Source organism: Phragmites australis, chromosome 6 (genome assembly GCF_958298935.1).
Source record: "Phragmites australis chromosome 6, lpPhrAust1.1, whole genome shotgun sequence".
NCBI classification, from domain to species: Eukaryota; Viridiplantae; Streptophyta; class Magnoliopsida; order Poales; family Poaceae; genus Phragmites; species Phragmites australis.
This window is the reverse complement of record NC_084926.1, coordinates 4,014,311-4,026,610: the sequence shown is the minus strand read 5'-3', so window position 1 is coordinate 4,026,610 and position 12,300 is coordinate 4,014,311. Positions and strand designations below refer to the sequence as shown.

At 47.2% G+C, this 12,300-nt stretch overlaps 2 protein-coding genes across 2 annotated transcripts; both read right to left on the bottom strand.

Moving 5' to 3' along the window:
• Positions 1 to 2,145: 2,145 nt before the first annotated feature.
• On the bottom strand, positions 2,146 to 4,387 carry LOC133921181 (SNW/SKI-interacting protein A). Its single transcript, XM_062365952.1, has one exon. The coding sequence runs from the start codon at positions 4,229 to 4,231 to the stop codon at positions 2,408 to 2,410; it is 1,824 nt and encodes a 607-aa protein (XP_062221936.1). The 5' UTR covers positions 4,232 to 4,387; the 3' UTR covers positions 2,146 to 2,407.
• A 4,263-nt stretch (positions 4,388 to 8,650) lies between these two features.
• On the bottom strand, positions 8,651 to 11,161 carry LOC133921180 (cyclin-D3-1-like). The gene is made up of 6 exons (XM_062365951.1): positions 10,523 to 11,161; positions 10,239 to 10,325; positions 10,036 to 10,134; positions 9,741 to 9,942; positions 9,505 to 9,626; positions 8,651 to 9,345 (listed from the first exon to the last, which is right to left on the bottom strand). Exons 1-6 carry the CDS (start codon positions 10,841 to 10,843, stop codon positions 9,112 to 9,114), a joined length of 1,065 nt encoding a protein of 354 aa, XP_062221935.1. The 5' UTR covers positions 10,844 to 11,161; the 3' UTR covers positions 8,651 to 9,111.
• Between the last annotated feature and the right edge of the window lie 1,139 nt (positions 11,162 to 12,300).

Below are 12,300 nucleotides of genomic sequence, written 5' to 3'. Positions count from 1 at the left end.
AAAGCTCGGCGACTCTTGTGTCGACGAGTAAGCGAGGCATCCTGAGGCTGCGGCTGCGACCAAGCAAGCGCCGAATCGGAACAAGATCTTCGGGTGTGCTCGGCGCACCAACGCGACGGCAGTTCGTGACATCTTTTCCACGGCCTCCTTTTTAATTTCCATGGCTTGCTTGCTTGACCTCCCCGCTCGAGTAGATCCTCGCGATCATGTTTGTTTCTCTCTTCTCTTGGCGATGGTGACCTGGATACGAGCGTAGCTTTCAAGTAGAGTCTCATGATAGTATGTGCCAATGGCAAATTTACGATGAGAGCGGCTATGAATACGACGAAAAGTTCGTTTGTGTACGTGATGCTCGATGGAATGTAATCGATCTTCTGTGGTAGCTGGCTTGGAACCTGAGCGTTCCTTTCTTTTTTAAAAAATAAAACTTTGGAACCCGAATGCTTCTGCTTTGATAAAGGATGAAAGAAAACGAAGGAACTAGTTGATTGGCTGAGCTGAATTTGGCTGTCCTTAAATATGAACTGTTGGAGATAGCGTTTGCATAACGGATCGATGCTGCTAAAAGCGACGGTCAAAGGAACGAAGGCACAGCCCAAGTTGGCTCACCGACGAGACGCGTCTGTGATCGTCCTGCTTCCACGGGCGGATCCAAGGAGGGTCCGGAGGGGCCTACCTGCTGCCACTCCCCTATATCGTCTCCAACTCTCCCTCTATTTTTTTAAGAGAAGAAGAAAAAGAAAAAGATGAGGTGCAGAAGAAGAAAGGTCAGCTCCATTCCATGACTTCCTTGTATCACCACTACCTTCTTACATACAAAATCCTAGGTGATTACGGCCAAGCCCAACTTGTTTCCTCTCCCTTCTTTCCGCTTCTTGGGTGGTGGGCACGAGTGAGTTATCACGCTCGGTTCACAGGAAACTAGATTCTTCCTGTGGGAAAGGGGAAAACGAAGAAGGCAACGTGCACGGCAAATCGACGATAGGCCGGCCCGCTGTTCCCTTGTTTTGGGTCTAGCAGGCCGGAACCACCACCTCGTCTGTGCCGCGAGTAAGGCCGACCCATCACGAAAACGAAGCACTAGAGCATCACGCTTCACAAATCTCCACTTCACAGTCACAGCGTCTCCCTCTCAAAATGGGGGGACAGTGTCTCCATTCGTTTGAAAACAGGAGTGCGGTGTAGCAACAACATGCCTAATTTTAACTTCTCGAACAAACTTATCATTTCGATACTCGGCTAGTATGCAAAGCGAACCATGCATTCAAAACGTTGGCAACTCCACATAATAATCTCCAGCTGCAGGAACGAATGGATGAGCATCTCCTAATTCAGTCTTCTGTATCTCCCAGCTGCAGGAACGAATGGATGAGCATCTCCTACTTAATCCATTTAAAAACGGGCAGGCGATGTCTCTATTCGAGAGGTAAGATAGAAACATACGCGGCCTATCCTAAACTTGAGGTATAGGTCACACCAGAAGGGCAACTTCTCTACTGAAACTGCTTTGGTAGCCTAGCTCCCAAGAAAAGAAGTGTTTCAACAGCCTTTAATACTTGATTTTGGTTTGATTGCTGCAATGCAAGGAAAAGAAAGAGAAAACAGAAATTATGAACAGTTTTTTTCTGCGAAAGAATGTGTTGACGGGCATAACACCAGTATGATTACAAGTAGTCTGACTCACTCAGTTACTTCTAGTTTGGACATAAGGGACTCCTCTCAAGAATGCACCCAAAGAGATGTTTACATGAACACGATTCGCACAAAGGGATCATTGCAAAAGGAATGGCAATCATAGATACAGCTGGTGTACTACAACACACCAACAAGACACCTAGAGCAACTGAGCAAGAGCACAAGTCACAGCACTCAATATCCATAAAACCGGCACAATCAAGCAACAAATGCAGTGTTACGGAATATAACAGAACATATCCACAAGAGAATTCCCATTCATGGTATTTACGAACAATGAATCAATCTCCCCACAAAACAACAGAAAGACGTATCATCACAGCACTCGGAAATCCATCCGGATGGAAGAATTGCTTGTGAACCAATCCCATACCAGGACAACTGATAGCCACGTTGGCTTTCTGCATATCCTACTGTGTAATTGATGTATGGAAGAGTTTGAAACAGATGGATACGTTAATAGAATATGGATAAATAAAGTTTATAGATCCCATCACAAACAGGTACACAATACATAAACATCATAGGATCCAAGACACTCGTCAACACAAAACCTGAAAGTAGAACAGGCAGATGTACTACAACTGCTTTAGATATCGAGCCCACCCTTATCAGAGGGCTCATCTTCTTACATGAGGACCGGCGGCATTCTGCTAGATGATATTTGAAGATGTATTGAACACCTGCATAAAAATCATGCAGAGCAAATACCTCAACGCCCCCTTTCGAAATTAATGCGGGACCTCCCAGAGCCTCCACTCTCATAATCATCCCTCATTGAGGACCCAGCACTCGCCTTCATGGTTCCTCCGCCTCCAATCTTCTCCACAGCTTTCTTTCCCTTCTTCACCTCAGTCAAGAACTGATCCAGACCGAAGGGGTCATTCTCCTCCTGCTTATCAAACTCCATAGGTCTGTCTCGCTTGCCAGTCCTCTCTGAAGCACCAGTAAATCCCTTGTCAGGCTTGAACCTGTCAGTCTTCATAACCTTCTCCAACTGTTCGTCCGCATTACCATACACATCAGAATCACTGTCCTTCTTAGGCCTGTAAAGCGTGGACATCGTGGACTGTGCTGTGAAGAGCCCCTTAGAATAGATGTTATACTGATCATCTGTAGCAAACCCAGAGTCCATTCCCTTGTCCTGGTTGAACAGCCGCTGGTCATACATGACCTCCCCGCCTTTGGCACCACCGGTGCTTGCCATGCCCAGAGCAATCTTCTCACTGATGTCACGGTCCCTGTCTCTTGTAATCTTACTCTTCTTACCCATTGCAGCATCCTTGGCCTCAAGCCTCCTTTCCCTCTCCCTCTCGCGCCTACGCTCCTCGCGGATTCTATCACGCTCAATCCTCGCCTCCCTCTCTTCTCTACTCTCCCTGCGCTGCTCACGCGGCTCACGTGGCTGCTCCATATCCATATCTTCGTCAATAGCATCAACCGGGGCACCCCTACCACCACCAGCAGGCACACCTGCTGGTGCAGGTGGGCCACCGGTCCTCTCCATGCGTGCCTTCTGTGCAAGAGCCCTCAGCTCTTGCTCCTTCCTCTCCTTCTCCTTCAGCATCAGTTCCCTCTGAACCTTGGAGCGCATCTGTACTGCCTCCCTCGCCTTCTGCTCTGCCACATACAGTGCTTCAGAAAGCTTTGCAAAGTTATCATTAATTTGCACCTCCTGCAGTCCCCTCCCATCAGCTGCCAACCTCTTATCAAGTGGAATTGTGTAACCCTTTGGATTTTTCCAATTTGAAATGCATGGAGGAATCTTCCAATCCTGCTGATCCTTCACCGTAACTGGCCGTGGTGGCGAGTGCATCACCGGCACAGGTGGTGACCCAGACGCCCGGGGCACACGCTTGTGCTTGAACTTTGGTGGCTCAAGAGGATCCATCGCCATCTCGGACATCCTAATAATCCTCTCCTTGGCCCCTGAATTGAAAGCTGCCGATTGCTGGGACGGCTTATACTTGATAAACTTTGACTCTGAATCGTGCGTCGGCACGTTCTTGGGCTGCGCAGCGGAGAGGCGGACGTTCACAACCTTCTCCAAGGCTGCTTTCGTCCGCTCGGTGGTCTCCTCGATCTCCTTCTGCTCCTCCTCGTCGTTGACCGCCGCCTGGGAATCGGCCGTGGCGATCTTGGGCACGAGGTCGCTGTGCTTGGAGTAGACGATCTTGGAGGCGTTTTCGCCCTGCTTCACGACGGCGTCGAAGGCGACGCTGCCGCGCGCGTCGACCGTGAGCGCGAGGATCTTGGACCCTCCCTTCTCGTCGCGGCGGCCCATGCCGAGCGGGTACTGCGCGACGTGGATCTCCGGGAAGGCGCCGCCATCTCCGAAATCCTCCGGCCGGCGCGGCACGAACCCCGCCCGCTTGCCGTACGGAGGGACAGGCTTCGCCGCTGCCGCGGGCCTCGCGTCGGACGGCTGCGCGGACTCGCCGCCGTACCGCTCCTTGAACCAGGGGTCGCTGCTGTGGTCGTAGAACGCGGACGCCGATGTCTTGGGCGACGGGAGGAGCTCCTTGAGGGTCGCCATGGCGGCGGCCGCGCGCGCGGTGCAGCGGATCTAGGACAGCCTAGGGTTCCGGCGAGCCGCCGGGTAGGGATCGGGGATCGAAGAGGTGCACAAGCTAGGGTTTGATTCCAATTTGGGGAAAGTGATAAGGACTGGGACGGTCGATTATGGCGGCGACTGGATGGGCTGGGCTTTTGTGAACACGGAAAGGCCCAGCTCCTCTTGGGAAAAGCCGAGCCTTTCCGGGAAAGGCCTCAGTGCCATGCAAGTCCGAAACAAAGGCGGTTTTCCAAATTCCTAGTCGGCCGTGAAGCCGAGGCAGCTGTGAGCTGAGCTGAGCTGAGCCGAGCCGTATTATGATCAACATAAATTGGACGCCACCAATCCTTACCAGCTCTGAACCAGTAGCAGAGCTAGTCTAAAAAATATATATAGGGTAGAGTCAGCTGTTTAATCATGGATTAGTGCTATCGAGATGAAAAATACGATATAGAGTGATCGGTGTGGAGATCTTGTTGCTGGAAAGTTAGGGTAGTTACCCTACCTCATCCTATTGATCGGTCCGCATATGCTCTAAATAGTATATTTTATTCACATGATTGATAAAATGATAATAAATCAGTAGTTGCCATTCGTGTTAGACCATACACCATACTACAGACGCGACATGTTAAAATCTTGCATGAACGCAATGAGTCAGTGGTACAGAACTTAGAGTTGCAAAAGAAAAATAAAGGAAACATATTTACAGAGACGCCATCTGCATCTCTCACCCAGGCATTGTGGTTGCCTGGCTGCCCTGCCCTGCCCTGCCCATATCCACCCTTCCCGCCACCAAAGAACAATCTGCTCTGTGCTGTCGCTCACAGAAACCCGCGAATCCGCAACGCAGAGCCCAGGGTCCAAACGAAGGAGCAGATCGCACAGCGCACGCGAGTACGCTCGGTTGGTAGCTCCTTCCGTCTGGAGCCTATCCGCGCTCGAGACCGGGACAAGCCTGTGAGTTGATTTCTTTTGGAGCAGCCTCAGGCGCATGTGAACTATAGTAGGATCTGACGTGTCTATCGCTATCGCTATAGGATGTAATGTGTCTGTTGCTAGCGGAGTTAAATATTTTATAATGCTCAGTAGATGTATATGTATAGGTTATACGTCTAAAATGGGTAGGATGTTGCGTCTGTAAAATATGATGTAAATTCAAATATTACAACTTGTATCAGTATTTGAGGTTAAGAAAAAGATCGCACAGAGAACAAAACGGACGAGCTTTTTGATCGATTGTTATCTCCATGGGTGTCGCGTGAGCTGGGGCCGTGGCTACTCTGCATCGTCGACCGGACGCCCTGCCTCCTCGCCCCGAACAGCTCTGGATCTGTCTCTTTCCTATGATTGATTCATCGCAGCAGCAGCGGCGGCAGCAGAGATCTAGTCCTTCCGGTTCCGGTCGTCGTTGGCTCGCCTGCCTCTTCCCGGTGTAGTTTTATCGTTGGAGCCACGAATTCTTTGCATCTCTCTTACTGTTAGCTGCAGTAACACGCACTGAGAAAACACGAATTAATTCTACTGCACCTGCAGAAGTTAACCTGCAGATGAAGTTTAAAAGTCGCTGCGAGATCCAGGGCTGCAGGCATGGGGAAGAAGGGCTGCAGGCAAGGGGCATGGACACCGGCGACAACGCCGCTTGTGTTGCTGCGCAGAGGTTGTCCGCGGAAGAGGCTGGGGCCGTGCGTACGCCATCCAAACACACCATTGAATTCCGTTGGCTTGATGCATCGGTATCCCTCTGGAGCCTGGACCTGCCGAAGCTGTGGTCACCAGCGGCAAATTCGCTTTGTAGACAGGCCCGTCCGCGACGACCCAAAATTCATGCTGCAGGGGCGGGGCCGAGTGGGAACAAGGGTGTACAGCCTAATTATTTTATATGTTATTGTTACCTTCAATTTCTTCAAAGATGTCATTGCTACTTTGTTGTTCATAGTGCTTTAATCATAATTTACAAATTTGGATACAAAATTGTACTTAATTATTGTGATCATGTGGCATATTGTCCTTTACATTTCGTTGAAGACCAATATGATCAGAAAAGATACAAAATTTACTTGAATGCTATGTTGTTTATTTTACAGGCTGTGCTTTCCTACTAATAAAATCATACAACCTACAAAGAGAAACGGTTTGCATGAGCGTGACCACAATTAGCATTAGATTTTCTCTCTGATTGCTAATTTGCTCAGTATATTGAATGCTTGTATGCTTGACTTCGCTCAATATTTTGAATGCTTACATATTTCACTCACATATGGTTATCAAATATTTTTTTTAGCTATGCACACTCATTGTTAAAATGTTGCGCCCGCCATTGGGCTGTAGGTACAGGAAAGACGCTACAATGTAATATCAATACTGAGCTGAACCCATGACTCATCTGATGATGGGAAGAGTACTAGCACAGTGTGTCTGCATATGCCTCTTGCAAGTCTTAAGTCTTACAGTTCCTTCCCTGCACTGCATTACCATCCAGGTCCATGACTGCAGGTGTTACAGAGTTACACAGGTGTTACCAGGCCCGATCGCTGAAGATTTTATGAAACAGATCAAGAACCGTACAGACAGGCAACCGGGGCACGGCATGATCAAGCTGCAGGCTAGGCAGGGGCGAGCCGGTCGATCGGGATTCAGGACGACAAGTTAATATGTAGTGCTCGATTGGTAGGGCGATAAGGCCCTGCAGATGGTAGGAACCAGGCATGGGAGCGTCCGATGAGGAGGTCCAGGCACCACCTGTGATGCCAGGTCCACGCACTGGAGGATTGGAGACTCATGATGAGTCCACTGAGTCGATAACGAATCATGATAAGCTGCTCTAGTCAAGTCATGGAACAGATCTCAGTTTGTGCCTTCGATTGATCAATGATCGTGGCTTGCAAGTTGCAAGTTCAGCAAGTGACTCAAGGCAGCATGGGTCTGGATTCAGAGCCATTTTCCTTCTTGCATAATTGCAAGCTCATGTGCAGAATTTCTGAATTTCGTTGAGATTTGCCTTTCCTGCAAGCGTCGAAACAGGTGCTTGTCGGCATGACCGGGCCAGAGTGTTGGATCTGTAACGTTAGTTGTATGCTGTTCCGCACATTTGGCTGCGATTGTCGCTGAAATTATAGTCCCTCGGCACAGAGTCATCAATAGTATTCAACAGACAACAGCGGCAGACTGTACTACAAAATAAAATTACCTGGTACAGCTGAAGCATGCACTGAAGTTTGAAGTGTATAAACTTGAACTACGACAGGGGAAAAGAGGGCACAAAAAAATTCTGATTACGAGCCACAGTTTTCAAATGCAAACTCTTGCTCCATTTTTTTCTATTTAAACTGACGAGAGATTGCAGCATGTTCTGCACTTGTGCCATACAGAGGAACCTTGTGCACGACACACAGGGTCCTTTTATTCAATGTATTTGCTCATCAAACAAGTCGATTTTACTGTTCAACTGATGGCAGCTCAGTGGCTCAGTGAAGCGAACCATGCATGGACAGCAAAAAAACAGGGGGCCAAGCGCCCAGGCCAGACGACGCCATGCACTGCTGGTAGAAAATAACTACAGCTCCACTGCTGGTAGAGAATAACTACAGCTTCAGTCAACAATTTGTCACGTACCCAGTAATCCGTGACACAATTGTACTTGGCGCCATTGCTACGTACCAGTGAACACCCAGGACCAGGGTCGCAGAAACCCAATTGGAGGTTTGGGGGTTTAGGGTTTCCAGTTACCAGCCAATTACCGGTGATTTTTCACAACCCTGATTATGACAAGGGTGCAAGAGTAACAAGGTCCACATGAATGCAGCACAGCGGCAAATGCAGTCGAGAAAAAAAAACTGAGGTGACACAACATGAGCGATAGAGATTCTCAATAGCGCTATACTAGTAAGATTTCACTATGTCTGCAAAACATGCTTGACCATGAGGTGCGCAGACATCTCAATAGCGCTATACTTTGTAAGATTTCACTATCTCAGTTCTGTTTACAATCTTACAGATGAACTTCAAATGCAGGTGTGCAAATGCATACAAACTGCAAAAGTGTTCTGTGGCAAGAGGATTCTTTTAGGGTTTTGCAAGCTTATCTAAGGTTTCTCAGCACCACTATTCTTAGTTCCCACCAGCATTAATCCAAAAGAAATATCCAATCAAATGCAATTTTTAAGCGACACATATCCTTGTATGCTCCCCAATTTGATCACATAAATTGCTGACCTAGAAGTTGCAACCTTGAAATGAATTATCTTTTTTTAATCCTTGTTTCTTTTGAAGCATGTTTAATGTTTCAGGTTGAAAAATGGAATTGAGAAGACAAAGCAGAATATCTGTGAAGGATATATGGTACAGCGGATATGAACAAGATGGAACGGCAAATAATGTCAACAGACTGAGAGCTCATGATTAAAGAAAACAAATTATATCTCATGGAAATCAATATCAAACTGTTCTATTCCATTACAGATCCGTTTTTGGGTTCTTTGACCCGTCGTCACCCGTTCAATGATCAAGGCAACCCTTGCCTAAAGTTCATTGCAAATTAAAGGAGCAAAAGTACAAAATGGGAGTACGAGAGAGCTCTCAGCTCTACAACAAGTGTAAATTCCTTGCTCCCCCTCTACCTACACCAGCATCCCTGAACCCCAAGGGATTTGCATTCCCCTTACAGGTGTCAATTGCATGAACCGGCTCACAGCAAACTGCTTGTTATTTGTTCCATAGACCAAGTAGTGCACATGTTTTGTAGTTCCTCTCAGCAACTACTTGACTACAACATAGTCCTTGAGTGACCGAACTAAATTAAGATATTTGAACCAATCAAAAACTCCCAGCGTGGTGAGGAGCACACCTGAAGCATACCACAATTAGATTAACCGTCTACTAATTCTTCTCCTCTTGCTTGAGGAAGAACTATAGTGACATGTTGCAGGAGATCCAACAGTAGTATCATCGCTTTGTTGACTCAGGCAGGCAGCAGCATCCAACACACCGATGGGACTTTGTGGCACGGAGGAAATTGATGATCCAGCAGACTTTAGGACAATGTTTCCCATAGTAATCTTCTCTTGAATGATTTCATAGCATCTTAAAACTCTCTCCTAAAACACATAAATGATGTTTAGGCTAATTTGGAAACAATTTGAGCAAGTGTTAATGGTAACTAAAACATGGACAAGTAACTTTGCATTTAGAGCTTACTACCATCTAATGATGGGTGCCAAATGGTTTAGTGGGAACATTGAGCTGTGAAATGTTACCTTGCTCAAATACTTGGAACTTGTAGAAGCTCTCTCAATTACAGAACTGCTGCATTCCCCAATCGCAGCAAGAGCAACACTGGCAGCAATCTCTGAGGGTCTGAACACCAAGAATTCAGCTCCTGCAGACAAAGTTCTCAAACTTTGGGAATTGAACTGTTGCCTAATTGACCAATTATAGATGCCAATTGATGAGGTCCAGGAATCATATGTGACCAAAGTTCTAAGAATCATACCTTTAGCGGTGCTCAAGATAAGGTCAGCAGAGCGACTGCGTGCGAGCATGGAAGGTGCACCATGATCACTCAATTTGTGAAGAAAGTAGTCAACAAATGAGCAAGCAGTTACAGCTTGCATCCTCCACTTTAAGGTGCTTAGCACCAGAAGCTCCATCCTTTTTATGGTCCTTCCCTCAAAAACAAACTTTGCCTCAGCTACCTGCCACGCAAAATCATCGATTACTTGATAGAAAAAACAAAAAATTCACAATGTAAGTGCAGGCCGGTTATAAGATGCAGTACGCTCACCCACCTGCAAGTCCAAGGGGAGTGGCACAAAAGTCTCCTCCATCTTTGACGCCAAAGACAAGCAAGCCACTGCCAAGAGTTGCGTCATCCAAGCTTTGCCTTCCTGCCATGAGAAACCGATGGGATCATAATTTGGAACTCACACGCAACGACATTATGGCATTTGAGTAGGATTGCTTCCACTGATACTAAAAGTGCTAGACTTACAGGAAGTTCATACGTGGAGAGGAATCTATCGAGGTAGTTCACAGACAAGGTAGCAGTCAACGGTGCGAAATTGTAATGCTCAATGACCTATCCAGCAAAATAAAGCAGATTCAGTGAGCTATTAAAGCAATATACACTGAGGATGATACCGATGCGCAGCAATCAAATCAAGAATCGCGAAGAACTCCATAAAGGAGACACCTTTAAGCGAATCCCGCACGTCACACATCTCAGCATATCACTAATGACTCAAAAACAGGATTCCATGAAGCAAGAGGCCTCACCTTCCAAATCCAATCGATGGCGTCCCTCCTGACGGCGGCCAAATCCAGGCCCCCATGCAGCCGCTGCAGCTTCTGGGGGTACACCTCCATGGGCATGTGCTCCACCTCCCTCTCCACGAGCGCCGCAATGCAGTCATCCGACTGCAAGGGGAAGTCCGTCAAGAACCCCTCGACGGCGTCCCCAGCGGCGGAGGCGGTGTCACGTGGCGGCGTAGCGCCGGCCCACGAACACTCCTCCCCCTCCTCGTCAAGGCCGAGAATAGTGGCGTTGTCCTCCGCGCACAGCAGCACGGAGGCGGCGCAATCATAGCTCGGCGCCATGCTTTCCTTCCCCGTACTTCCCAAAAATGCTACGGCAGAAATGTGTGACTGGATTAACGAGCAATCAATACACCAATGCAACAACTGGTTCCCCCCGCCCCCCTATTTCTGCTCCCCTTTCCACGAGCTGATTGCTATCTTCTCTGGATTGCTCCTCCTCCCCCTCCCCCTCCCCTTCCTCTCTTCCTCTTCTTGATTTTATTCAGATAGATAAAAAAGTTTTTTTCCTTTTTTCTGTTGTGTTCTGCTCAAGTGGAGAGAAGAGAGGGGCGAGAGGGAGGGGGTGGAGGGCCGCCGGCGTAGAGACAGGAAACGAGACGAGTGGAAAGGAAGGGTTTATGTAGGGCGGCCGGACGACCTGCCAATTGAGACCGGAGGGGGGAGAAGCCTATGATTTCGGAGGAGAGCGAGGGGGTCAATGTAAAACCCGCCCGCGACTTCTTGAGGAGTTGTTTTGTTTTGGCATTTTCTTGGAGCGCGGATCCTTTGCGCGCACGACATTAGGTCGTGTTTTACGTGATGTGTGTCTCAGGGTTTTTTTTTTTTGCTTACTCCTACTAGTCTATTTGATGTAGGTTAGTGAAATCGATGAACGGCACTTTGATATTGAAGAAAATCTGGCGATACACAAAGCTCTTGTGTGAACAATTAGACGCTGGATTTTTTTTGAGAAAATCCTATTTAATAGTAGTTCATCTAAGTGTTACGATATTACTACCATAGGGTTAAAGAATTTAAACATCGAGAATTTATAATCTTACAAAAGGAGCATTTGTTGACAGTAGTTCAAGCTATTTTGCTTCACAAATATAGGGAAATATTGATGCTTCCACTTGTTTGTCTTTGTTGTGTTTCTACTCCAAACGGAGGTCTACTCCAAACGGAGTTACCTTGTTCAGCTATCTAGAGAGGTAGGATGTAGTAATATATTTTGAGTGATATTACTACTATTTGGTATCTCGTGAAATGAAACTAACAGTTCTCATTGTTGTAAAGTGAAGAGGATATTTAAACATGTTGAGTCATTATTATTCACAGGTAACATGTATTGCTTCTATTGTTCTGTTTACTATATTGTAGAATTCTTATGTTCACATCGAACCTTTTTAGTCACGGATTCACGGTCCATGAAAGAATGAGAGTCCCTACCAAATTTCTACTCATTTCATGAATTTGAATCCTTCTAGATTCTTCCTGCCATAGGTAGGATGACACTTCCACTGCAGATCACTACAAATCTGCAAGGCGATGAAACTTGCAAAGCCTGGATCCACAATTTCGAAGAACCGTAAGCCCATCCACACAAATATGGCAGAAGCCATTTAGCCCAGTAGGCCAGTACACGTAGGAAAACGCTACCAGGTGGCACCTCTCATCCAATCGCCAAGCTGGATCCACAATTTTTAAGAACTAACCCCATCTATAAATAAAATAAATGGTAGAAACCAGCGCATAAT